The 18853-nt window shown below is 51.1% G+C and overlaps 9 protein-coding genes across 9 annotated transcripts; 4 read left to right on the top strand and 5 right to left on the bottom strand.

The window, feature by feature from the left end:
• Positions 1-341: 341 nt before the first annotated feature.
• On the bottom strand, positions 342-987 carry N7515_008560 (coiled-coil-helix-coiled-coil-helix domain-containing protein; the record flags this gene model as incomplete). Its single annotated transcript, XM_056669304.1, has 3 exons — positions 342-374; positions 432-684; positions 782-987. 3 exons carry the CDS (start codon positions 985-987, stop codon positions 342-344), a joined length of 492 nt encoding a protein of 163 aa, XP_056519134.1.
• Positions 988-2659: 1672 nt separating this feature from the next.
• Positions 2660-3484, bottom strand: N7515_008559 (Sas10/Utp3/C1D family protein; the record flags this gene model as incomplete). Its single annotated transcript, XM_056669303.1, has 3 exons — positions 2660-3028; positions 3084-3250; positions 3304-3484. 3 exons carry the CDS (start codon positions 3482-3484, stop codon positions 2660-2662), a joined length of 717 nt encoding a protein of 238 aa, XP_056519133.1.
• A 403-nt stretch (positions 3485-3887) lies between these two features.
• Positions 3888-5123, top strand: N7515_008558 (ketopantoate reductase family protein; the record flags this gene model as incomplete). Its single annotated transcript, XM_056669302.1, has 3 exons — positions 3888-3927; positions 4085-4495; positions 4543-5123. The coding sequence occupies 3 exons, from the start codon at positions 3888-3890 to the stop codon at positions 5121-5123; spliced, it is 1032 nt and encodes a 343-aa protein (XP_056519132.1).
• A 99-nt stretch (positions 5124-5222) lies between these two features.
• Positions 5223-6765, bottom strand: N7515_008557 (uncharacterized protein; the record flags this gene model as incomplete). The annotated part of the gene is made up of 5 exons (XM_056669301.1): positions 5223-5544; positions 5624-5738; positions 5794-5911; positions 5965-6555; positions 6625-6765. 5 exons carry the CDS (start codon positions 6763-6765, stop codon positions 5223-5225), a joined length of 1287 nt encoding a protein of 428 aa, XP_056519131.1.
• A 407-nt stretch (positions 6766-7172) lies between these two features.
• coq4 (ubiquinone biosynthesis protein COQ4) lies at positions 7173-8091 on the top strand (the record flags this gene model as incomplete). Its single annotated transcript, XM_056669300.1, has 2 exons — positions 7173-7377; positions 7442-8091. The coding sequence occupies 2 exons, from the start codon at positions 7173-7175 to the stop codon at positions 8089-8091; spliced, it is 855 nt and encodes a 284-aa protein (XP_056519130.1).
• A 287-nt stretch (positions 8092-8378) lies between these two features.
• Positions 8379-8996, bottom strand: N7515_008555 (DNA-binding protein; the record flags this gene model as incomplete). Its single annotated transcript, XM_056669299.1, has 4 exons — positions 8379-8659; positions 8755-8765; positions 8822-8907; positions 8973-8996. 4 exons carry the CDS (start codon positions 8994-8996, stop codon positions 8379-8381), a joined length of 402 nt encoding a protein of 133 aa, XP_056519129.1.
• A 1286-nt stretch (positions 8997-10282) lies between these two features.
• N7515_008554 (guanine nucleotide exchange factor SEC2) lies at positions 10283-12542 on the top strand (the record flags this gene model as incomplete). Its single annotated transcript, XM_056669298.1, has 3 exons — positions 10283-10290; positions 10345-10969; positions 11019-12542. 3 exons carry the CDS (start codon positions 10283-10285, stop codon positions 12540-12542), a joined length of 2157 nt encoding a protein of 718 aa, XP_056519128.1.
• Positions 12543-13423: 881 nt separating this feature from the next.
• Positions 13424-14926, bottom strand: N7515_008553 (SURP domain-containing protein; the record flags this gene model as incomplete). The annotated part of the gene is made up of 1 exon (XM_056669297.1): positions 13424-14926. One exon carries the CDS (start codon positions 14924-14926, stop codon positions 13424-13426), a length of 1503 nt encoding a protein of 500 aa, XP_056519127.1.
• An 819-nt stretch (positions 14927-15745) lies between these two features.
• pmt1 (protein mannosyltransferase 1) lies at positions 15746-18777 on the top strand (the record flags this gene model as incomplete). The annotated part of the gene is made up of 4 exons (XM_056669296.1): positions 15746-16005; positions 16080-16653; positions 16713-18176; positions 18262-18777. 4 exons carry the CDS (start codon positions 15746-15748, stop codon positions 18775-18777), a joined length of 2814 nt encoding a protein of 937 aa, XP_056519126.1.
• Between the last annotated feature and the right edge of the window lie 76 nt (positions 18778-18853).

The following is an 18853-nucleotide window of genomic DNA, read 5'->3' as shown; positions in this document are numbered from 1 at the left end:
TGATAAACTCTGGGTTATCAACTTTCCGGTTACTGTAGGACGAATTGCTACAAGTCCTCTATGAATGCACTACTGCTATTGTCTAAACACCATCAGGCTTCCAATGAATCAGGAAACGTAAATTTGGTTTTGTATTGATGCAAATCCTTGATTGGGTAGTCAAGAATTGGTTTCCTATTGAGGAGAGATGGTATAGAATACAAAAAGCGATATGGGAATCGTTATGCAAAAGGGCTTTCTCCGGACGCTGCAACACAAAGATACCCATCACTTATTACGTAGAATGACAGTATCTGTCCTTCCGATCAAGTCCACCAAGGGGGCCGAATGGCATCAAACCCTTAGTATTGCTTAGCAGCAGCCTGGCAAGCTTTCTGCAAGACGTTAGCATAAAGTCAACAAAACCAGACAGTCCAAAAGTGTAAACATACCAGCTGATCGAGGTACCAACCGCAAATGCTGATGTTACCCTGGTTCTCATCCATGCAGGTGCGGAAGTTGCGAACATCAACCTCACAAGCAGGGTTCTCAAACGAGCTCTGGCCAGCGTTGCTCTGGTAGAGGCCGTTGTCCATAGCCTGAGCAGGAGCAGGAGGAGCCTGCTGGGCCTCAGCAGGAGCGCTGGAGCCACCACCGAAGAAGCCACCGATGGCGTGGCCGATAGAAGATCCGACAGCGACACCACTATATGAAAAAAAAAGACCGTTAGCACATGTTCCAGAAACAGTTTGACCTGAACTCCGGATTTTGCCGAGAAAACAGGCTGGATCTGGGCACTTACGCGGCAGTTGAGGCCATCTGGCCGAATAGACCAGGGCCGGCACTCTGTGCGGGAGGAGCCTGGGCGGCTTGTGGGGGGTGGGCGGCGGTCGAGTGAGGCTGCGATTGCTGAGTAGGAGCAGCCGCGGGCCGAGCAGGAGCGGCGGTAGGGCGAGTGGGTGCGCTACGCGCAGGAGTAGGGGCGGCACCACGGCGTTGACGAGGCATTTTGAATGGATGTGTGTGGGATTGAAGGGGATTTGATAGAGAAGAAAGTGAGATATGTGAGTTGAGATAAGTATAAGTTCCTAGTGGAGAAAGAAGAAGCTAGAAGATGAGTAAGTTCGGCCACTGAGGCAAACTCCGATGCAAACCTTGGAGAATTATGGCAGATAATTGGTTGAATATCCTATCACGTGGATCGGAGTTTACTGGTGCCGATTCCCGGCGCGGAGACAGGAACGTGATATCAAATGACTGTTTCCACCGCCTACTTTCTGCCATGTCAATCATTTCTTAATCGGGAAGTATATTGTTCGGTTTTGTTTAGCAAACTACGTGAATCAAATATCCCCAGGTCAAGTGGTCGACTGGGTAAGTGGCGAGGTTGCCACAGACCTGACCTGGGGATGTCTCGCGTTCGAAACCGACATGCGAGATATGTATTACCTGGAGGGGTTCCTCATGTCTCCGGGGAATCGGGGACCCCCAATCCTGAACGAGACTGCCACCGTTCAAATGAGACTGCCAGTGCCGGACTCGCCCACATATGGTGCTCCATCGGCGTCTCTATCCTTTTCTTTTTTTGCGGGGTAGAGAATGTGTTCTCCCCTGTTTCCACTTCGAGTCTTGCGAGTAAGACCGTCATTTTCCATCACGGTCCCTGAACGTGTGACCTAGGCTCTTCTACATCCTTCTCCAACACCTCCTCCCAATAACATTAACTAGTTCATTGCTCCTCAACGCACGTGAATAGCCCACTGAAGATGTAAAGACAAGAAGCGCACTTTCTCCCCGGGCTTCATACCCACAAAGGCAAATGAATACAAGCTGGTCCTTGATTGTGAAGTGGTGCCAACTAGATCAGGAGGTCTGGTCTATGGTCGTTGTCGCGTTATCCCTAGATCTGAATATCCTCTTTGGTATTTTCATGTGTGTATGCTTTAGTAGAGTGATAAGGTACCCCAATCGTGTAGTGTAGAATCACGCACTGATAGTCGAATATGTTCATACTTGACATATTTGCTACTGAGTTTCTTACTCTGTTGAATCATTCGCTTCCTGCTTCTCCTTCAAAGGGCATTATATCAATGACAGTGCTCCCAGCTCACCTAGTATAATGTTTGCTAGTCAGGGACAAGGGAATTACTACCACAGATCTACTCGGTCTACAATATACTTACGCCGTATAACTTCAAAGGATCACACGAAATAAGGATAGGTATAGGTAAGGAGTCTGGGAGGAATCCTGGACAGTCATCGCGTTTCGAGCCATGTGAAGACAAGTCTGGTGATATAGGCACAAAATAGGAGCAATGATATTGATCTACTAGGTAGCTCTTACAAAGATTGTATGTGAAGGATGTTGCAGGGTTTCATTGGGGGAAGGGTATCTTGATTCATGGAGACGTCCGAGTCTCGTACATAGAGTAAGTAATACATAGAACCACTCATTGCGGATCTGAGAAGGCCCAGACATCCATCTGAAGGGATGTCCATAACCTAGCAGGCCGGTGGAAGCCTCGTTTGGATTCGACAACGTATTTCGCGTCGAAAGTAAATTTGTAGGGTAACAGATGGGAGGCGCTGTGTCTCAAGGCTGCCCGGCAGCCTGTCCTTGGCATGAAGTGCATTCAAAAGCAAGGCCGAAGTGAGATCACAATGTCCGAGATGCAAGTAATCACGGGGCCTTTCGAGCCTTTCGAGCCTCTTCTTTTCTCTGCCGTCGCTCCTTCTTTTTCTCCTGCAGTGCCACCTTGTCAAATTTTCCCTTCTTTGGCTTGCGACTGTCCGGTCCCTTGCCATCTTTGGTCTTCTCTTTATTACTCTTCTTCTCGGCCTTGCTGGGGAGATTTGCGTCAACTTGAGGCTCCGCTGCCGGTCCAATATCTACTCCCCCTTCGGAATCATCGTCAGACTCCTCATTGGTTTGTGCAGAAGCATACTCCTCCCAGCTCTTCTTGGCAAGCATATCAGCTTTGAACTGAGCAAGGGCTCGCTCTTTGGCCTGCTTCTCGGCCCGTTCCAAGTCATACTTATCATTGCCAGCCTGTGAAGATATGGTCAGCGGCCATTTGAAAACAGCAATCGTAATTGAGACTTACAAGGCCATGTTTGATAAATCTGCCTGCAGCTGCCTTGTCGAGAGTCATGTTTCGCTCCTCGGGCTCGGTCTCCAGTGCCTTGATCTTATCAAAGTATTGCTTCACACGGGTCAGTTCCCGGAATACCTGGTGCTGCTTCGCATCGACGCCATGAAGTCGCAAATAGGCTGTGATAGACAATTAGCACTATAGAATCGTGAGTTTGGGATATGCGACGTACAGAATATTAGTGATTCGAGAGTGTATGTGATCAACACATGAAGTTTTGCTTTATCCATGAGAGGCAGTTTGTTAGAGCTTTTGGATAGTGAGCTCCTCAAGAGGGGCTGTAGGACCTCCTCCAGATCATCGGTATTATCGTCGAGCTGCGAAAGCAGCTCGAATACGTTTGATTCGTCCATGGTGGTGTAGAAGTGATGTAGTTGGGAAGTCGCTCAAAAGTTGACCCAAGAAAAAAATAGGACGGGCTCAACGAGGCGGTAGGACGGGCGGTGTGAATTCTGGGCCGATTATCATCTGCGCAATTGAGATGCCGCGAACTCATGCGAATCGAAACAATTGCTTGATTGTTCCAGCGAGTTCAGATGGACTTTCAAATCAACCTTGTCTACTGTGATCTACTCTGATACCTCACCAACACCATTGGTACAATCTCCTCCCGCTCGCCAAACATCCACCTGGGCCCTACATCGCATATATCGGGGAGCTATCCCCCAATTCTCTCACAATGCTGTCGGCATTTCAACCTCGCATATTGTCGCGGACTCACACGCTTCAAACCTGCATTCGTTCTCGGTTTCAGTCATGTGGCGGGCCACGGTTTCTTTCAACATGGAGGGAAGAAGTGAGTGAGGCCAAGACCGGATCAGAAGTACCTCTATCGGGACGAGTGCATATACTGGGCATGGGAAACTTAGGTTGTTTCTTTGCCCATTCTCTGGCCGTGAGACGGTCGCCACCGCCAATCACAATTTGCTTGCATAACGACCATCTCTATCAAGCCTTCTTACGGAAACGAGGACAAATATCTGTCAGCACCCATGGCCTCGACGACGTTAGGTCGGGATTCGATGTCGAAACAGTCGACGACCAAGGGAGGTGGTATGCCATGCCGCCAGCAGACAAAAGACCCACGCGTGATGTCGATACTGAGCCCCTGCCGGATGACGGTCCCATCGAGTGTTTGATTATATGCACCAAGGCGCATCACACAGAAATGGCCATAAAAGACATCAGCCATCGCTTGACAAAAGACTCGACAATTTGCTTCGTTCATAATGGCATGGGCGTACTTGACGCCATCAACCAAAATGTTTTCCCGGATCCCCACCAGCGTCCACAATACATCCAGACAGTCTTCACTCATGGTCTGGGCAGAAACGACCCTTTCAAAATCTCACATCTCGGAGTTGGTACCTTAACCCTCAGCCCGGTACCAAATCCTAGTCTCCCCCTACAGTGGCGGAATCCGACTACACATGGGCGCCGTCAACAAAGTATCTAGTACGCCTCTTGACTCTCACGCCGCCCTTGGTGGCCGTGGCCGATACACCGGCGGGTCTGCTTCAATACCAACTTGAGAAATTGGCAGTGAACTGCGTCATCAATCCTCTGACCGCACTGGGTGATTGTACCAATGGCGAGCTCCTTTATTCGTTCAGCTTTACCCGCGTCATGCGGCTGCTGCTCTTCGAGATCTCTGCCGTAATCTGTGCTCTACCTGAACTGCAGGGCATCCCGGGCATCGAAGATCGCTTCTCACCCGAACGCCTGCGACGTTTGGTCGTGAACATTGCTAGTAACACGGGCAAAAACAGCAGCTCAATGCGGCAAGACATCGATGCTAGAAGATTGACAGAGATCGAATACTTCAACGGATGGATTGTGCGTCGCGGCGAAGAATTGGGTATCAAGTGCGCGCTCAACTACATGATCAAGCATCTCGTCTCCGCTAAAGCGGCTACTATTCGGGACAGAGAAGCTGGTGCCATCCCAATTGATCTTGACAACGTTATCTCTACCAACGAGCCTCCCATTTAAGGGCCAGTCACGGACTACCTCCTGCTAGCTTCCTACCACAGCTCCCTACGCCTGAACGGATCATGAGGTTCAATGATTTAATCTCATTTGAGAGAATCCCTATACAGAGACACTCTTGGTTGCACGCTCGCAGAGATCCTTGATCTGCTTCCACCGTCGCAGCAGCGTCTCTGCTTTTGCATGATGTGCCTGGACCACAGGGTCGAGTTCCATGGCTTTGCGCAACGCGGTCATACTTGCATCTGCCTCTGCGGCATATGTCTGAATCCACCTTTTGATGGTTTCCTCAGACTGACTCTCATCGAAGCCCTTTGACTGGCCCTCAAGGACATGGTCCCGCCAGTCCTCCTCCTTCATGTAACTCAGACATGCGGCGATCTCTGTGCGGTAACAGACTCCATGGGAAGTGACTTGGTAGTTACTAGTGCTGTGTTAGTGAACTGTATATATCGCGTGGAGAAATGCACGTGTCATGTAAAAGTATCAAATCAACACCATACCCATAATACTGATTCAACCACAACTCCTCTTGCTGCTCGACGGAATGGACATCTCGAAAGATGATGTCGTCAAGGTAAATAGAATCGGCTTCGTTCTTGTCGAGGAAGAAGCCATCTATACGAGATGTTAGCAAATGACACGCCAGATGATATGGATAAGGACATCTCACATTCAGCTAGTAAAGTATCATTTGGATGGCTACCATAATTCATGTAAACCTCCTCGCCCTCATTATAATCTTCCGTAGCACAGAACACATATTCATTCTCATTGAACTTGACATCTCGCTGTGTTGCAACATTAGCTTAATAAACCTAACACGATAACTCGATGCACATACCGGAACATCCGCATGATTGAAATAATCAGCAAACGGCACCAACCCCATCGCATCATTCGGGTCCTCAGGCGCCTCCTGATCCTTCCCAACCCAATAGAAGCTCCTCGTATTAACAATCAGCCAGTGGTAAGAAAACATCTCCCAGTCGGTATCCGGGAATGCAGAAACGACATCCGTCCACGCCTTGCGCAAGCGCTGGGCCTGTTGTGTCAGGATATTCTGATAATCCGAACTATACTTCCTCGACTTCGGTCCCGGCTGTAGAGTATTCCATCGTCCTGATAGGGACGGGGGAAGTAGATTCGGCTGCTGAGTGTCGGCAGTGGTGTCCTTTGGGCCGTCCGGCAGCTGTGGTCCTCCCAGAACAGCCGGCCAGAGGATGGGCATGCTGTCTTCGAAGTCTTTTCGGCTGGGCCATGAGTTGCGCCATAGATTGTATTTTGACAGTTCGTCTGCCGTGCCGTGGGTTAGATAGGCTGCTAGAAGTGCTTGTACGGCGATGTCTTCTGGTAATTGCGAGGTGAAGGTGGAGGGGATATCTTCCGCTCTTAGCATTAGCTGTGTGGGAACTCGGAGGATGGATTCTCCTTTCTGGATAGAGAGGTGAGTATGTGTATATGATAGAAGCCAGTATGGTTCCCGGCATTGTTGTGCTCATACTTTGATCTTCCGGGTTGCCATCATTCCTAGGCCACGCCCTTGGAACCGGGCTGGGGTCACTGAGGTGATGTCTATGCCATTGGAGACTGCCCATTCAGTGAAGGCCTCGTGCTCTTCTCCTGGCCACCATTCTGGTTTCATATCGGGTGTTTCGGTGCTTATTGGCACACTTAGGTAAGATGTCTGTGCAGGTCAGCATATATATTGGGACAGATCAAGGGTGTGAGGGACCTTATCGGCTGGGACATACCTCCAAAGGAACCTATGGTATTTTGTACGAGCTTTGCTTGTATCTTCGGCAGATAACAAGCTCAATTGGACATACAGCAATAGCAGGAGAGATCAATGCCCGTCTGAAATTCACTTTGTACACTGTGGAGCTGAAGATGTTTATCGGCGATAAGCAGTGTTATCGTGCATATCATGCCTGTACGGCGTAGCACAATGGCCACTAGCGCTGTTCCTGCCGATCAGACAATCATCCCGCGGACGTCGTCTTAGCTTCCGCCCCAGACTATGCACGAGCTTCACTGGATTTCAGATTCATAATGTCTGTCCTCGGGAGACGCGGAGCATCTGAGCTTCGCACTTTAGCTACCAGCTCGAATCGATCAGCGAGCACTCTACGGCCTTTCTCCGTGCTGAACCGCCCGCCACCGAGCTATCCCGGCCATGTCCCATTGACTACGATTGAGCGCGGAGCTCTTGCCGTTGGCTCGGCAATTGGGTCCCTTATAAATCCTCGGAGAGCGGGTACATGGCCAGAAATATCCCGGCAAAATGTAGAATCGTCGAACTGATCGAATACGTTTTATAGATCTCATTGCAGCGCTGGGCGAAGCCACAGCAACGCCATTCTTCATATACCGACTCCGCAATGCCATGCTCTCAGACCCAACCGGACGCCGCATTCTCCGCGATCGACCCCGCATAACCTCCCAAACCCTCAAAATGGACCATCTCCGCGCTCTCCCCGAGAACTCCGTCGGCTGCACATACGCCAAATGGCTAGACCGCGAGGGTGTGTCCCCGGACACCAGAGACAACGTCAAGTACATCGATAATGAAGAATGCGCATATGTTATGCAGCGGTACCGTGAGTGTCACGACTTCTACCACGCAGTGACGGGGCTGCCGATTTTCGTGGAGGGCGAACTGGCTCTCAAGGCGCTGGAGTTCTTGAACACGCTTCTGCCCATGACTGGGTTGAGTTTATTCGCGTTTGTGCGTATGAAGCCTGCCGAGAAAGAGCGCTTCTTGTCTTTACATCTTCCGTGGGCTATTCGCAGTGGGTTGAGGAGCAATGAACTGATTAATGTTTACTGGGAGGAGGTGTTGGAGAAGGATGTGGATGAGCTTAGGGCTGAGTTGAATATTGAGCGTCCACCGGATCTCAGGGAGATCCGGAAGATGATGAGGCAGCAGCAGAAGCGGGAGAAAGAGAGGCAACAGGCGGCTTCGAACTGAGCTGAGCTGAGCGAGCCGAAGTTGGCTCTGCCGGGCCCATGTATAATCGGAGATAGGGAGACATGTATGATTATCGAAACGGGTCGAAGAGTATAGCGAATGCGCAGATGCGTAGAATGCAAGACTGAATACTCTCAATTCAGCCCAGCTGGAAATATTGTAAAGAAGATTCATAACGCCTGGAGTAGGGCTCCCCGACGACCCACACGAGCAGATCAGGAGAGGTATCCGAATGCAATAAAGATAGGGTCGTAGCGCAAGTATTCATAAATCACATTTCCTGTGACTCATAGGTCCAGGAGATCATCATCGTCGTCCCACCCACCTTTGCGACGAGAAATCACAATTTTCTGCTCCTCTTCCTCCTTGCGCTGGTTCTCAGCAATAGCACCCAGCAGGTCCTTGAGCTGCTCCTCGGTCACCTTTTGCCGTAGCTGTCCGGACTGTGCGAGCATAATGAGACGGTTCTCGATATCTATGGCGCGGGATTCTTTGACCATGCGGATACGGCCCAGGCGATCGGCGGCGGCGGGATCGAGGATTTGCATCAATATCGAAGCGCGCTGCTCTGTTGGAGAGTAAGAATATGGTTAGCAATGTGGCGATACGATATGACAGCTTGCACTCCGACCCGCGGACTGGAACGGTAGATCACGAACGTACCCTCAGCTTGTCTATTAAGTCAATTAGTACATGTCCGAGTATTTCTTGAGGTTCTCCTGGTACTCACCTCTTCTGCTGTGCTTGCTCGCCACCGTCCTGGCCACCCCCTCGGGCTCCCTGTTGTTGGAGTTGTGCGAGACGAGCCCGGCGGATCTGTTTCATCTTTCAGTATTGCAATCGATGGCGCAGACCTCTAGCCTTGTTGCTGTGCGACTGACCTCTTCTAGCTCTGCGTCGGCCATGGTGGATATAAGAATACAGGAAAAGCTGGGCTTGTACGCGGTATATGAGGAGATCAAATCTTGAGGGGTCAAAGATTGGTTAACCCCACTTCGGACGTAGGGTACGGGTGGCGATAACGGCCATATGAACTCATGTATAGACAATCGCATTATTGCTCAGCAAGAGTATTGAGTCTACGTAGAAGTATAGTTAGATCATCATCTTTTGAATAAGTAACGCTCAGCAATACTGAAATACATTTTCGCCATCTTCATCAGTTGCAGCCACATCTTCCTTCTCACAAGTGAGCGCTCGTTCAATGAGCTTCTGCAGTTCTACTCAACATCATCCACCCGCTCTCCGTTCGATGTCCCCATTGTGGTTGATAGAACGGGATTCCTGCAGTCAGCACTCCGTGCTGGAGGGCCTTGTCTGTTCTCACTACCAGTACCAGCTCGTACGGCTCAAGCCCGGACTGAGATTTACCCCGAGAGTCTGACTCTGAGCCTTATAAAGAGATGGCAGCCAAGATAGCAAAAGCCCACATAGAAAAAAATACGCAGTACGTAGAGTCAGTAGGGATGAAACAGGTAGACTTAGCGTACTCGACCTTAGCTGCAAGATAGGCGCAAGAATGTCCGACTGCGCCTCACGCGAGGGGCAGTTGAAGAAGTAAATTACCCGGAGTTTCACGAATGTGACGGGTGATTAGCTTCAGATTAGTAGTGTCTTCATCAGAGCCCATCTCCGGTCCGTGTCCGAGTGGCAATGGCAGATTTCTCCCCTCACTTTGGCTTTAAGAACATCCAACCCCCTCTCCTTTGAATACTACATTCCTTCTCCACTTCATCAAGTCTTCTTCTTATCGCGTAGCGGAGCCGATCCTTCAATAGTTCGCGGAGTCCACGGGCTGATACTTGACTAAGCCCCTCGTGGTTCATCTCTCTTTCTCCAACCCCCGACTTCTTGGACACTCTCGACAGGGTCATATTTCCGATCGGTCCTGGTTGTGGCAATTCAATCCTTTGATTTAAATCCAGCGCATTCCTTTTTTTTCAGCCATTCTATACTTATTCGCCAAACCCGGATTCGACCATCTGCCAACTCATTGAACCCGATACGTCGTACAGAATCGCGATATCGACTCGCACGCGCGACCTCTTAATTTCCAATCTATCTTTACGGTGTGAATGGCGCGGACTGCGACTTGTCTACTGGAGCCTATCTAGACGTGATATTGATCTGGCGACCAGCGAACCTCTGATTCTGGCCTTTCACCACCTGAACGCCTTCTACGTCACTCACCATGGCCGAGTAAGTCCACGATCAAGATGTCTCTTTCGGGAAAACCAATCGCTGACCGCTCAGATGGGGTAATCTGATTGCCTTTCAGACCACTAATCACAGTTTCTTTTCTCCATCCAACATGATTCCGCGACACGCCCATAAGAGATCACTTTCGTCCGAGCACCGGTCGTTATCTCCTGACCGGACTGTCATAAAAGCAAAGTCGACCACCAATCTCGCCGAAGTAGCTGCTCCCACTGCAAAATTCACATCATCCAGCTTTGACGAAAGCTGTTTCAGCACCTTGCAGGACCCGCGGTTGATGGTCGCTCCGGAGGTTTCAGATTCGACGTCATCGTCTCCTCACCACCCCGATTTGAGCAACGAGGTTGCAGCCTTGTCTGTAAAACTGATACAGGCCATCAACAATCAAACAAATCTCGATGATAGCTTGGTTGCTACCCGCCAAGAGCTAGAGCTAGCTCAGGGCAAGATCAAAGCCCTCGAGTTTCAGAATGAAAAATACCGACGAGAAATCGAAAACCAAACCTACATCAAGAAATTCGACTCTGACCGTGTGATTTTGCAATTACGGGAGGCATTAGCGGAAGAATGTAGTCAGCGTGCTGCCGTTGAAAAGGGCAAGAAGACTATTGAGCAGGAGCTGGAAAGTCTTACTGCGGCTCTTTTTGAAGAAGCTAATAGGGTTCGTTATATCTATTCATACGATCTCGACGATGCTAACACCTATCTAGATGGTTGCAGCGGCCAAGATTGAACGGGAGGCAGTGGAGAAGAAGAATGAGCAGCTACGTGCACAGGTTAAAGACACGGAGTTGCTCCTGGCGTCTCACCAGGACCAGCTCGCCGAACTCAAGTCTGTCATGCAAGGGATGAACCTTAACAAGAATGACGTTGAATCCCGTCTCAATACTGCCCCACCATCTCCGGCTCGCCCACAAGAGCATGATTCTGCCAAAGAAGAGCTGGAGCTCGAATCCGTCCCTGTGTCGATCAGCGAGCCCGAGGAGCTTAGCCCGGGCCCTTCCTCTAGTTTCCCGCAGCTCATTCGCATGATATGCCGAACGGATTTGCAAGCTTATGAGGACTTCCGCGATCTCCTGATACTCTCTCGGAGCTCCAAACCTCCTAGTCGTGTTGCTAGTGGGTCATATGGTGGTCTGAATGTGATGAGTTTCGCAGGCTTCGCTACCGGCGGAACTTCCTCGGCGACCTCATCGCCCACCAAAGTCTTCAGCCATTCGCCCAATGGGAGCACGTCCTCCATAACCGGGTCGCACATCCCCTTGAAAGAAACTCGTTTCTACAAGCGGGTTCTCATCGAGGACATTGAACCTACGTTGAGATTAGACCTAGCGCCGGGAATCTCATGGCTGACACGGCGTACTGTCTTGAATGGCATCTGCGAAGGCAGCCTTGTCGTAGAGCCAATGCCCTCAGCGTCCAAGGAATTCGAATTCCCCTGCTCTGTCTGTGGTGAACGCAGACCCGGCACGATAAACGAGAGAACTCATCGATTCCGAACATCGGATAATGAAAATGCTCAGAGGTACTCGCTGTGTCTTCTCTGCGTGGAACGAGTGCGGTCGTGTTGCGAATTCACCGGGTATTTGCGGCTCATTCTTGATGGACATCTGCGGGCTGGCGATGCCGAAGAAGAGAAAGAAATTTGGGACGAGACCATCCGCCTCAGAGAGAGAATGTTCTGGTCCCGGATCGGAGGAGGCATCGTTCCATTGTTCAATCGTTCAAGCGCACCAGAGGCACTGCCTGAAGTCCCCGATTCTAATGCGCGTGCCGCTGATGGCAACGATGACCTATATCTCCACCCTGTAGATGTTACCCACATCGACTCCAGAGTGGAGAAAACGTCGCTGACAGTGGATCACACAACCGAAACATCAACCATGGAAGCCTATGCTGATCACTATACCCACGCAGATGCTCCTCGGCCTCAAAGTTCTATCTATGACAGAGAGGACGTCGAATCTCTGCCTGATTCAGCACGCAAACGATTCTCTGTCGAGTCAGCAGTAAGCGTCTACGAAGAAGCAAGCGCTGATGTGGTCGTCGAAGCCATGCAAACCGTCTCCAATGAGCCCTCGGCTCATAATCCCGAGCATGACACAGAACATACCTCCACCCCCATTGCTTTGAGCGTCGATACCACAGAAACTGTCCCTAGAGAACCCTCAGATGTTCAGAATCCCGACAAAGACACAGAACGTACCAAACACATCGGTTTGAGCGACTCTTGACCTCGGTTGGTCCGACGAGCTGATCAACGAGTGAGACGACTACACGCTTCTACCCAGCATTTTATGATCCGGCTGATGTCTTCCCCCATTCCTCGGCGTTGCATTCTTCAAGTCACTTAATTCTCTTTCGCTTCCCTCTAGGTTGTTGTCACACACCTGCTCCTTGGACATGCTGCATCTTCCTTCGCCTCTACCCCCACCTCTACTTTCAATCTCCTACTTGGTTAGGCGATGAATTCCCTGTCGGTTCTGGTTCCTGGGTATACATCTCTTCGCTTCAGCAGCATACCCCTTTTGTATTATTAACACCCCTTCTTCTTGTCTTCTGACTTGTATACATACTAATGTGTTTTGTGCTCCCCTGTCCTTTTTTCTTTCCAGCGGACACTTGGACCTTGGTATCCGGAGTGATTCTATGGATTCACACCTTGATTGCTCTTTTTCTGTTCTCTTTCTGTTCTCTTTCTGCCTTTTCTCTTTTTCCCTTCTCTTTCCCCAACTTCTGACCGCGACGATGCTCCCAGCGACAGAAGCCTTCTGATAAACGATAGATGAATCTGAGTCAATTACACACACAGGAATTCCCCTTATGACACTCACTGTAGAAGATGTCATTTGAGACGCTAGCCACTACCAGATCTGAGTCCTCGACACTTATTGCCTGCGATGGAAACGACCTAAGCGAAAATTAAGAGAGAAGCATCGACCAGACAACACGTTTCATGACGTTAGAGTAAAAGAGGCTATTGTACACAGACAGAAAGACAAAAGTTCATACCTCTCCTCAACTCCATAAATGACAGAAAAATAGCCATTCTACTACAGAACCCGCAAAAACCTCACTTCAAACAGAAAACATCCCAGAACTCAACATCGGGATATCACCGTTTCGCAAGCTGCTGAATATGTCTAAGCTGATCATCGATATTCGTACTAGGCTGATTCGGATTCTGCGGCCCAGCCGAGCCATCACCCGGCAACGCCATACGCTTTCTCCTCGCCTCCTCCTCGGGATCAACAGGCGAAGAATCGAAGACATCGCTGCGCTGACTCGCCAGACGCTTGAGGTTGCTGACGACATCGACGGTAGAAAGATTTGTCGTTGCACTGCGGGATTCCGCCTTTGCGCGCTGCTCTTTCCAGCGCGGATCCAGAAGCTCGATACGGATGTGTTCGTCCAGCTCGGGGGAGGGCACTTTCTGGTTGCAGTACGGGCAGATGGCCATCTGGGCTTGTTGGCGGCGGGCTTGGGCGCGTGGCACGTAGTCGGAGCGGATGCGCATTGGCTGTTGGCCGGGGACGGCTTGGGCGGCTGCTTGGGCGGCGGCGGCGGCATCGCGGGCTTGCATGCGCTCGCGGATGCGTTGGTCTTCTTCGGGGTTGGTGTATTGGCCTGGTGGTTGGTAGGGGCCGGCTTGGTAGGGTGAGACGGAGGGTTGTGGGGATGGCATAGGGGCGGTGGCGTTGTAGTAGATGGGTGATTCGAGGTCTGCGGGCATTCCTTCCTCGATGCGGCGTCTGCTGAGGGATAGGGCTGCTCTCTGCTCGAGGGAGGCGGATTGCAGGTCGTTGGCGGATGTTGGGGGTGGCAATTCCGCGTGCTCGTCGTGTTCGGTGAATTCCACGGTTTCCACCACGACGAAGTCGTGCCAGTCGATTTGTGCATATTCCAACCGCTCTTTCTCGCTCTGCTCTTCTTTCTCTTGTTTTTGCTTCTGTTGGAACTTTACCCATTCGGCTCGCTGCTTGGCGCGCTCCATGACGTTGAACTTGTTCTGCACATTCTTTTCGAGCTCGGCGATTCTTTTCGTGACTGTTGTCGCCTCGTCGATTCCTTCGGTGCGAAAGAGAATGGTGTATTGATCAACCAGTCGTGTGAAGAATGAGTGAAGACTGTGCTGTGGCCGTAAGAAGTCGAATTGGAAATTTCTCGCCTCGCGCTGCGACAGCGCAGTCGTAAACGATTTCCCCCTCTTTGCCACAAACAAGGCCGTAAGCTTGACCACATCAAGATCCTGCGCATTGAGGATAGGCATGCGCGCCGAGAAGTAGAATGGTGTCGGTTCTGGCGGCCCCTTGGGCTTTTCGGGTTGCGCGGCGACTGTCTCGGCTCGGCCTGCTGTCACGTCTGCTCCGCGGCCGGCTGCGATCTCGTCGCAGCGCCATTTGTAGTAGGTGTAGTAAGGGTCTCCTGGTATCAAGAAAGAGAACTTGTAGTTGTTCAACTCCTTGCGAACACGGTTTTCGAACTCGGGTCCATTGCGAACGACATGGGTTGCTGATTTCTCGACAATCGAACGGATATCCTTAGGAGGAACTACCATACCCTCTGGAGCCTTGATATCCTCCTCAGGGCGAGCTGTGTCTCCATTTGACGGCTCCATGATGGTGGTTGAGAATGTGAAGAGGAGAGAGTGTTTCTGGTCTGTCCATCTTGATCGAGCTTAGGCCAAGGGTTGCTGGCCACTGGGCAGTAAAAGGCGGTCACGCAGGATGTGTGGCGCACCTGTGGCGGTGTTTTCAGCCATGTTTTTCAGGTGTCTGCACGTTATTTTTATCGTTCCTCTTCCCCACATGCATTCCGGAATAGTACTGCGTGTGTAGTTCAGAACTGTTTACTTTTTTTTTTCTTATACACAGTAGATGAATGGTCTCCGATATCTCGTAATCTTTAAATGTTATCGCATACAATGCAAATACATGGTAGTCCGACTCTAGAACCCACTAGTAAGACCGTTACAATACCGGGGTCTAAAAAAAACTAAGGGGCCGTTCTTGTCCTCCACCAGGCGCCGTCGATCTGGCCTCAAGGCGGAACTTGGAACTGCACGCTTTCGTCCACTACAGTCCACGTTCTTCTTCATTTTTGTTTGTCGACTTCCCTTTTTTCTTACTCTCTCTTAATCAGCCATTTCTTCATATCTTTTTCACTCTTCCCTGTCATGGGGCCTTTCTCCTCATTGTCATATGATCTTTAATTGGTGTGCCTGAAGCCATCGGCCTGTTGACAGCTCGATATCCGAAAGCGGCTTTCGACAGTATTCAGTCGCCCATTGAACTCGAATAAACCTCTCATTGACGATCATATCATAACCCAACTACAACGCAACTCTCCTATCTTTTCATCGCGGGGTTCCGACTCCCGTGCCGACCTCCTGGACCGCTGCCGTTGTCTCGCATCTAAAACGGACAATTGACCCAACATGGGCCAGAAATCGAACGACTTGCTGGTCGTACGGCCACAAAGCCGCGGCAGACGCTCGCCCAGTCGCTCGCCTAAGCCCAAGAATCGCAAGCCTGTACCCCCGCCGAAGACATATGCCTCGGACGGAGTGAAGAACAATGATATCTTCAAGCTCCCCGGCTCGGACTACAAGCTTCTTGTGCTGGTGACTTTGATTGCTGCTGCTGTTCGTTTATTCAGGATCTACCAGCCCACCAGTGTGGTCTTCGATGAAGTCCAGTACGTTTCCCACTGATCCTATACTATTAACCGAAGAGACAACAAACGGAAACTAACTATCTACGCTTAAACAGCTTCGGTGGATTCGCATCTAAATATATCAAGGGAAAGTTCTTCATGGACGTTCACCCCCCGCTGGCTAAACTGCTGCTTACGCTGGCTGGCTGGTTGGCTGGCTTCGACGGAAACTTCGATTTCAAAGATATTGGCAAGGATTACTTGGAGCCTGGCGTGCCCTATGTGGCAATGCGCATGCTTCCTGCTATCCTAGGTGTTCTGACTGTTCCGTTGATGTTCCTCACCCTCAAAGTCACCGGGTGCCGCACTTCGACTTCACTCCTGGGTGCTGGTCTTGTCCTCTTTGACAATGCCCTGGTTACGCAGTCTCGTCTGATCCTGCTCGATTCTCCCTTGATCTTCTTTACCGCTCTCACGGCTTTGTCATTCAGCTGCTTCACCAACCAACAAGAGCTGGGACCCGCTTATGCCTTCCGTGGCCCGTGGTGGTTCTGGCTGGTGTGCACCGGTCTTTCTCTAGGCGCAACCCTGAGTGTGAAGTGGGTTGGTCTCTTCACCATGGCTTGGGTTGGATCTCTCACAGCTCTTCAGTTGTGGGTGTTGTTGGGCGACGCTAAAAATGTCACACCGGTATGTATCTTCGAGCTCAGATCAAACCGTACTTATTGCTAACAGAACATGATACCCAGCGTCTGTGGTTCAAGCATTTCTTCTCCCGCGTTTTCTGTCTCATTGTCATTCCCCTCGGCTTTTACCTTGCCATGTTTGCCATTCACTTCACGTGTCTGGTTAACCCCGGAGAGGGTGATGGGTTCATGTCATCGGAGTTCCAGGCAACCTTGAACTCAAAGTCTATGCAAGACGTTCCTGCAGATGTTTCATTCGGATCCCGAGTTAGCATCCGCCATCTGAACACCCAGGGCGGCTATCTGCACTCGCACGCTCACATGTATCCCACTGGTAGCAAGCAGCAGCAAATCACGCTGTACCCCCACAAGGATGAGAATAACATTTTCTTGTTGGAGAATACGACTCAGCCTCTTGGCCCCTACGGTGCGGTCGAGGGCCCCTTCGCCTGGGACAACATGACCACTCCTGGTTACATTATGGATGGCTCGATCATCAAACTCTATCACACCATCACTCACCGAAGAATCCACTCACACGACGAGCGTCCTCCGGTGACCGAGGCTGATTGGCAATTTGAGGTCTCTGCCTATGGATACGAAGGCTTCCCTGGTGACGCCAACGATCTGTTCAGGGTTGAGATCGTCAAGTCCATGTCCGAGACCCCAGAGTCTAAGACTCGCCTGCGGACTATCCAGTCCAAGTTCCGGTTGGTCCACGTCATGACTGGCTGTGTCTTGTTTTCCCACAAGGTGAAACTTCCGGACTGGGGATTCGAGCAACAGGAAGTGACCTGCGCAAAGGGCGGTACCCTTCCCAACAGTCTCTGGTACATCGAGTCCAACCAGCACCCTGCACTGCCCGCAGATGCCGAGAGAGTGAACTACAGAAACCCCGGTTTCTTGGGTAAATTCTGGGAATTGCAGAAGGTTATGTGGACCACGAATGCCGGCTTGGTTGAGTCCCACGCCTGGGATTCACGCCCGCCGTCCTGGCCTACCCTTCTCCGCGGCATCAACTTCTGGGGCAAGGACCATCGCCAAATCTACCTTCTTGGAAACCCTCTGATCTGGTGGTCGACCACCCTGGCCATTGGAATCTACTTCGTTTTCAAGGCTCTCTCCGTTATTCGATGGCAGCGAAACTGTGGTGACTACAACCACGTTTCTTTCAAGCGCTTTGACTATGAAGTTGGCACCAGCGTTTTGGGCTGGTTCTTCCACTATTTCCCCTTCTACCTCATGGCTCGCCAGCTCTTCTTGCACCATTATCTCCCTGCCCTCTACTTTGCCATCATGGTCCTGTGCCAGGAGTTTGACTTCCTCACAAACCGCATCAAGAGCCTAGGACTTGCATCGAGACCTGCGATTGGTAAGACTCTGATGGCAGCATTCCTGGGCCTCAGCGTTGTTGTTTTCACTCTCTACGCCCCACTTGTGTACGGCAACCCCTGGACCCGGGATGCCTGCAACAAGGTCAAACTACTAGGATCCTGGGATTTCGACTGCAGCTCCTTCCACAGCGACGTAAGTGTTCCGGAATGGCAGCCTCCTCGTCGAGGCTTCTAAAACCACGAGACCACGACTAACATGGACCTTTAAACGCCACTAGTTGAGTCAGTACATTACTCAATACGTGCCTAACGCCCCTCCCGTGGCTGCCCCTACAACCGCAGCCCAAGCTCCTCCCCCACCACCAGTCCAGGCCCAGGAGCCGGTAGCCGAGCCTGCAGGTGAAGCCGCTCAGGCTTCAGACCCGGCAGCTGTCACCGCGCCCAAGATCCAAGGCTCCGTGGCCCGTGTTGAGTACCGTGACCAGAACGGCAAGGTCCTTGATGAAGCCCTGGTTGCTTCACTCCGCGCGGAAGGTAAAGTCAAGTTCGAGACTCGCTATGACTCTGGTCCTCCCATGCAAAATGCCCACGAGGTTCCTGTCGTTGATGGCCAGCTTGCTCCCCCGCACCCCGATGTCGAGGGCCAGAACCCTGAGACTGGAAAGGAGCCCAAGGACTCCGTGCCTCCTGAGAGCCCTGCTTCTGTGGCCGAGGGCAATGAGCGCTCTGTTGAACAGCCTCGCTCCATGGAGGAAGCTAAGCCTGCCAGCGAGGGTAACGAGGCTACTAGATAGTGGTTGTGGGGAAGCTCAATGTGTAAGAGAGGAGGTTCCGCTATGTATAATGAGACGTCATAGAGTACGCAGTAGT

Source organism: Penicillium bovifimosum (assembly GCF_028826915.1).
Source record: "Penicillium bovifimosum strain IBT 22155 chromosome Unknown utg000006l_segment0_segment0, whole genome shotgun sequence".
Taxonomy (NCBI): domain Eukaryota; kingdom Fungi; phylum Ascomycota; class Eurotiomycetes; order Eurotiales; family Aspergillaceae; genus Penicillium; species Penicillium bovifimosum.
The sequence above is the reverse complement of the archived record's forward strand: the minus strand, read 5'-3'. Positions and strand labels throughout refer to the sequence as shown.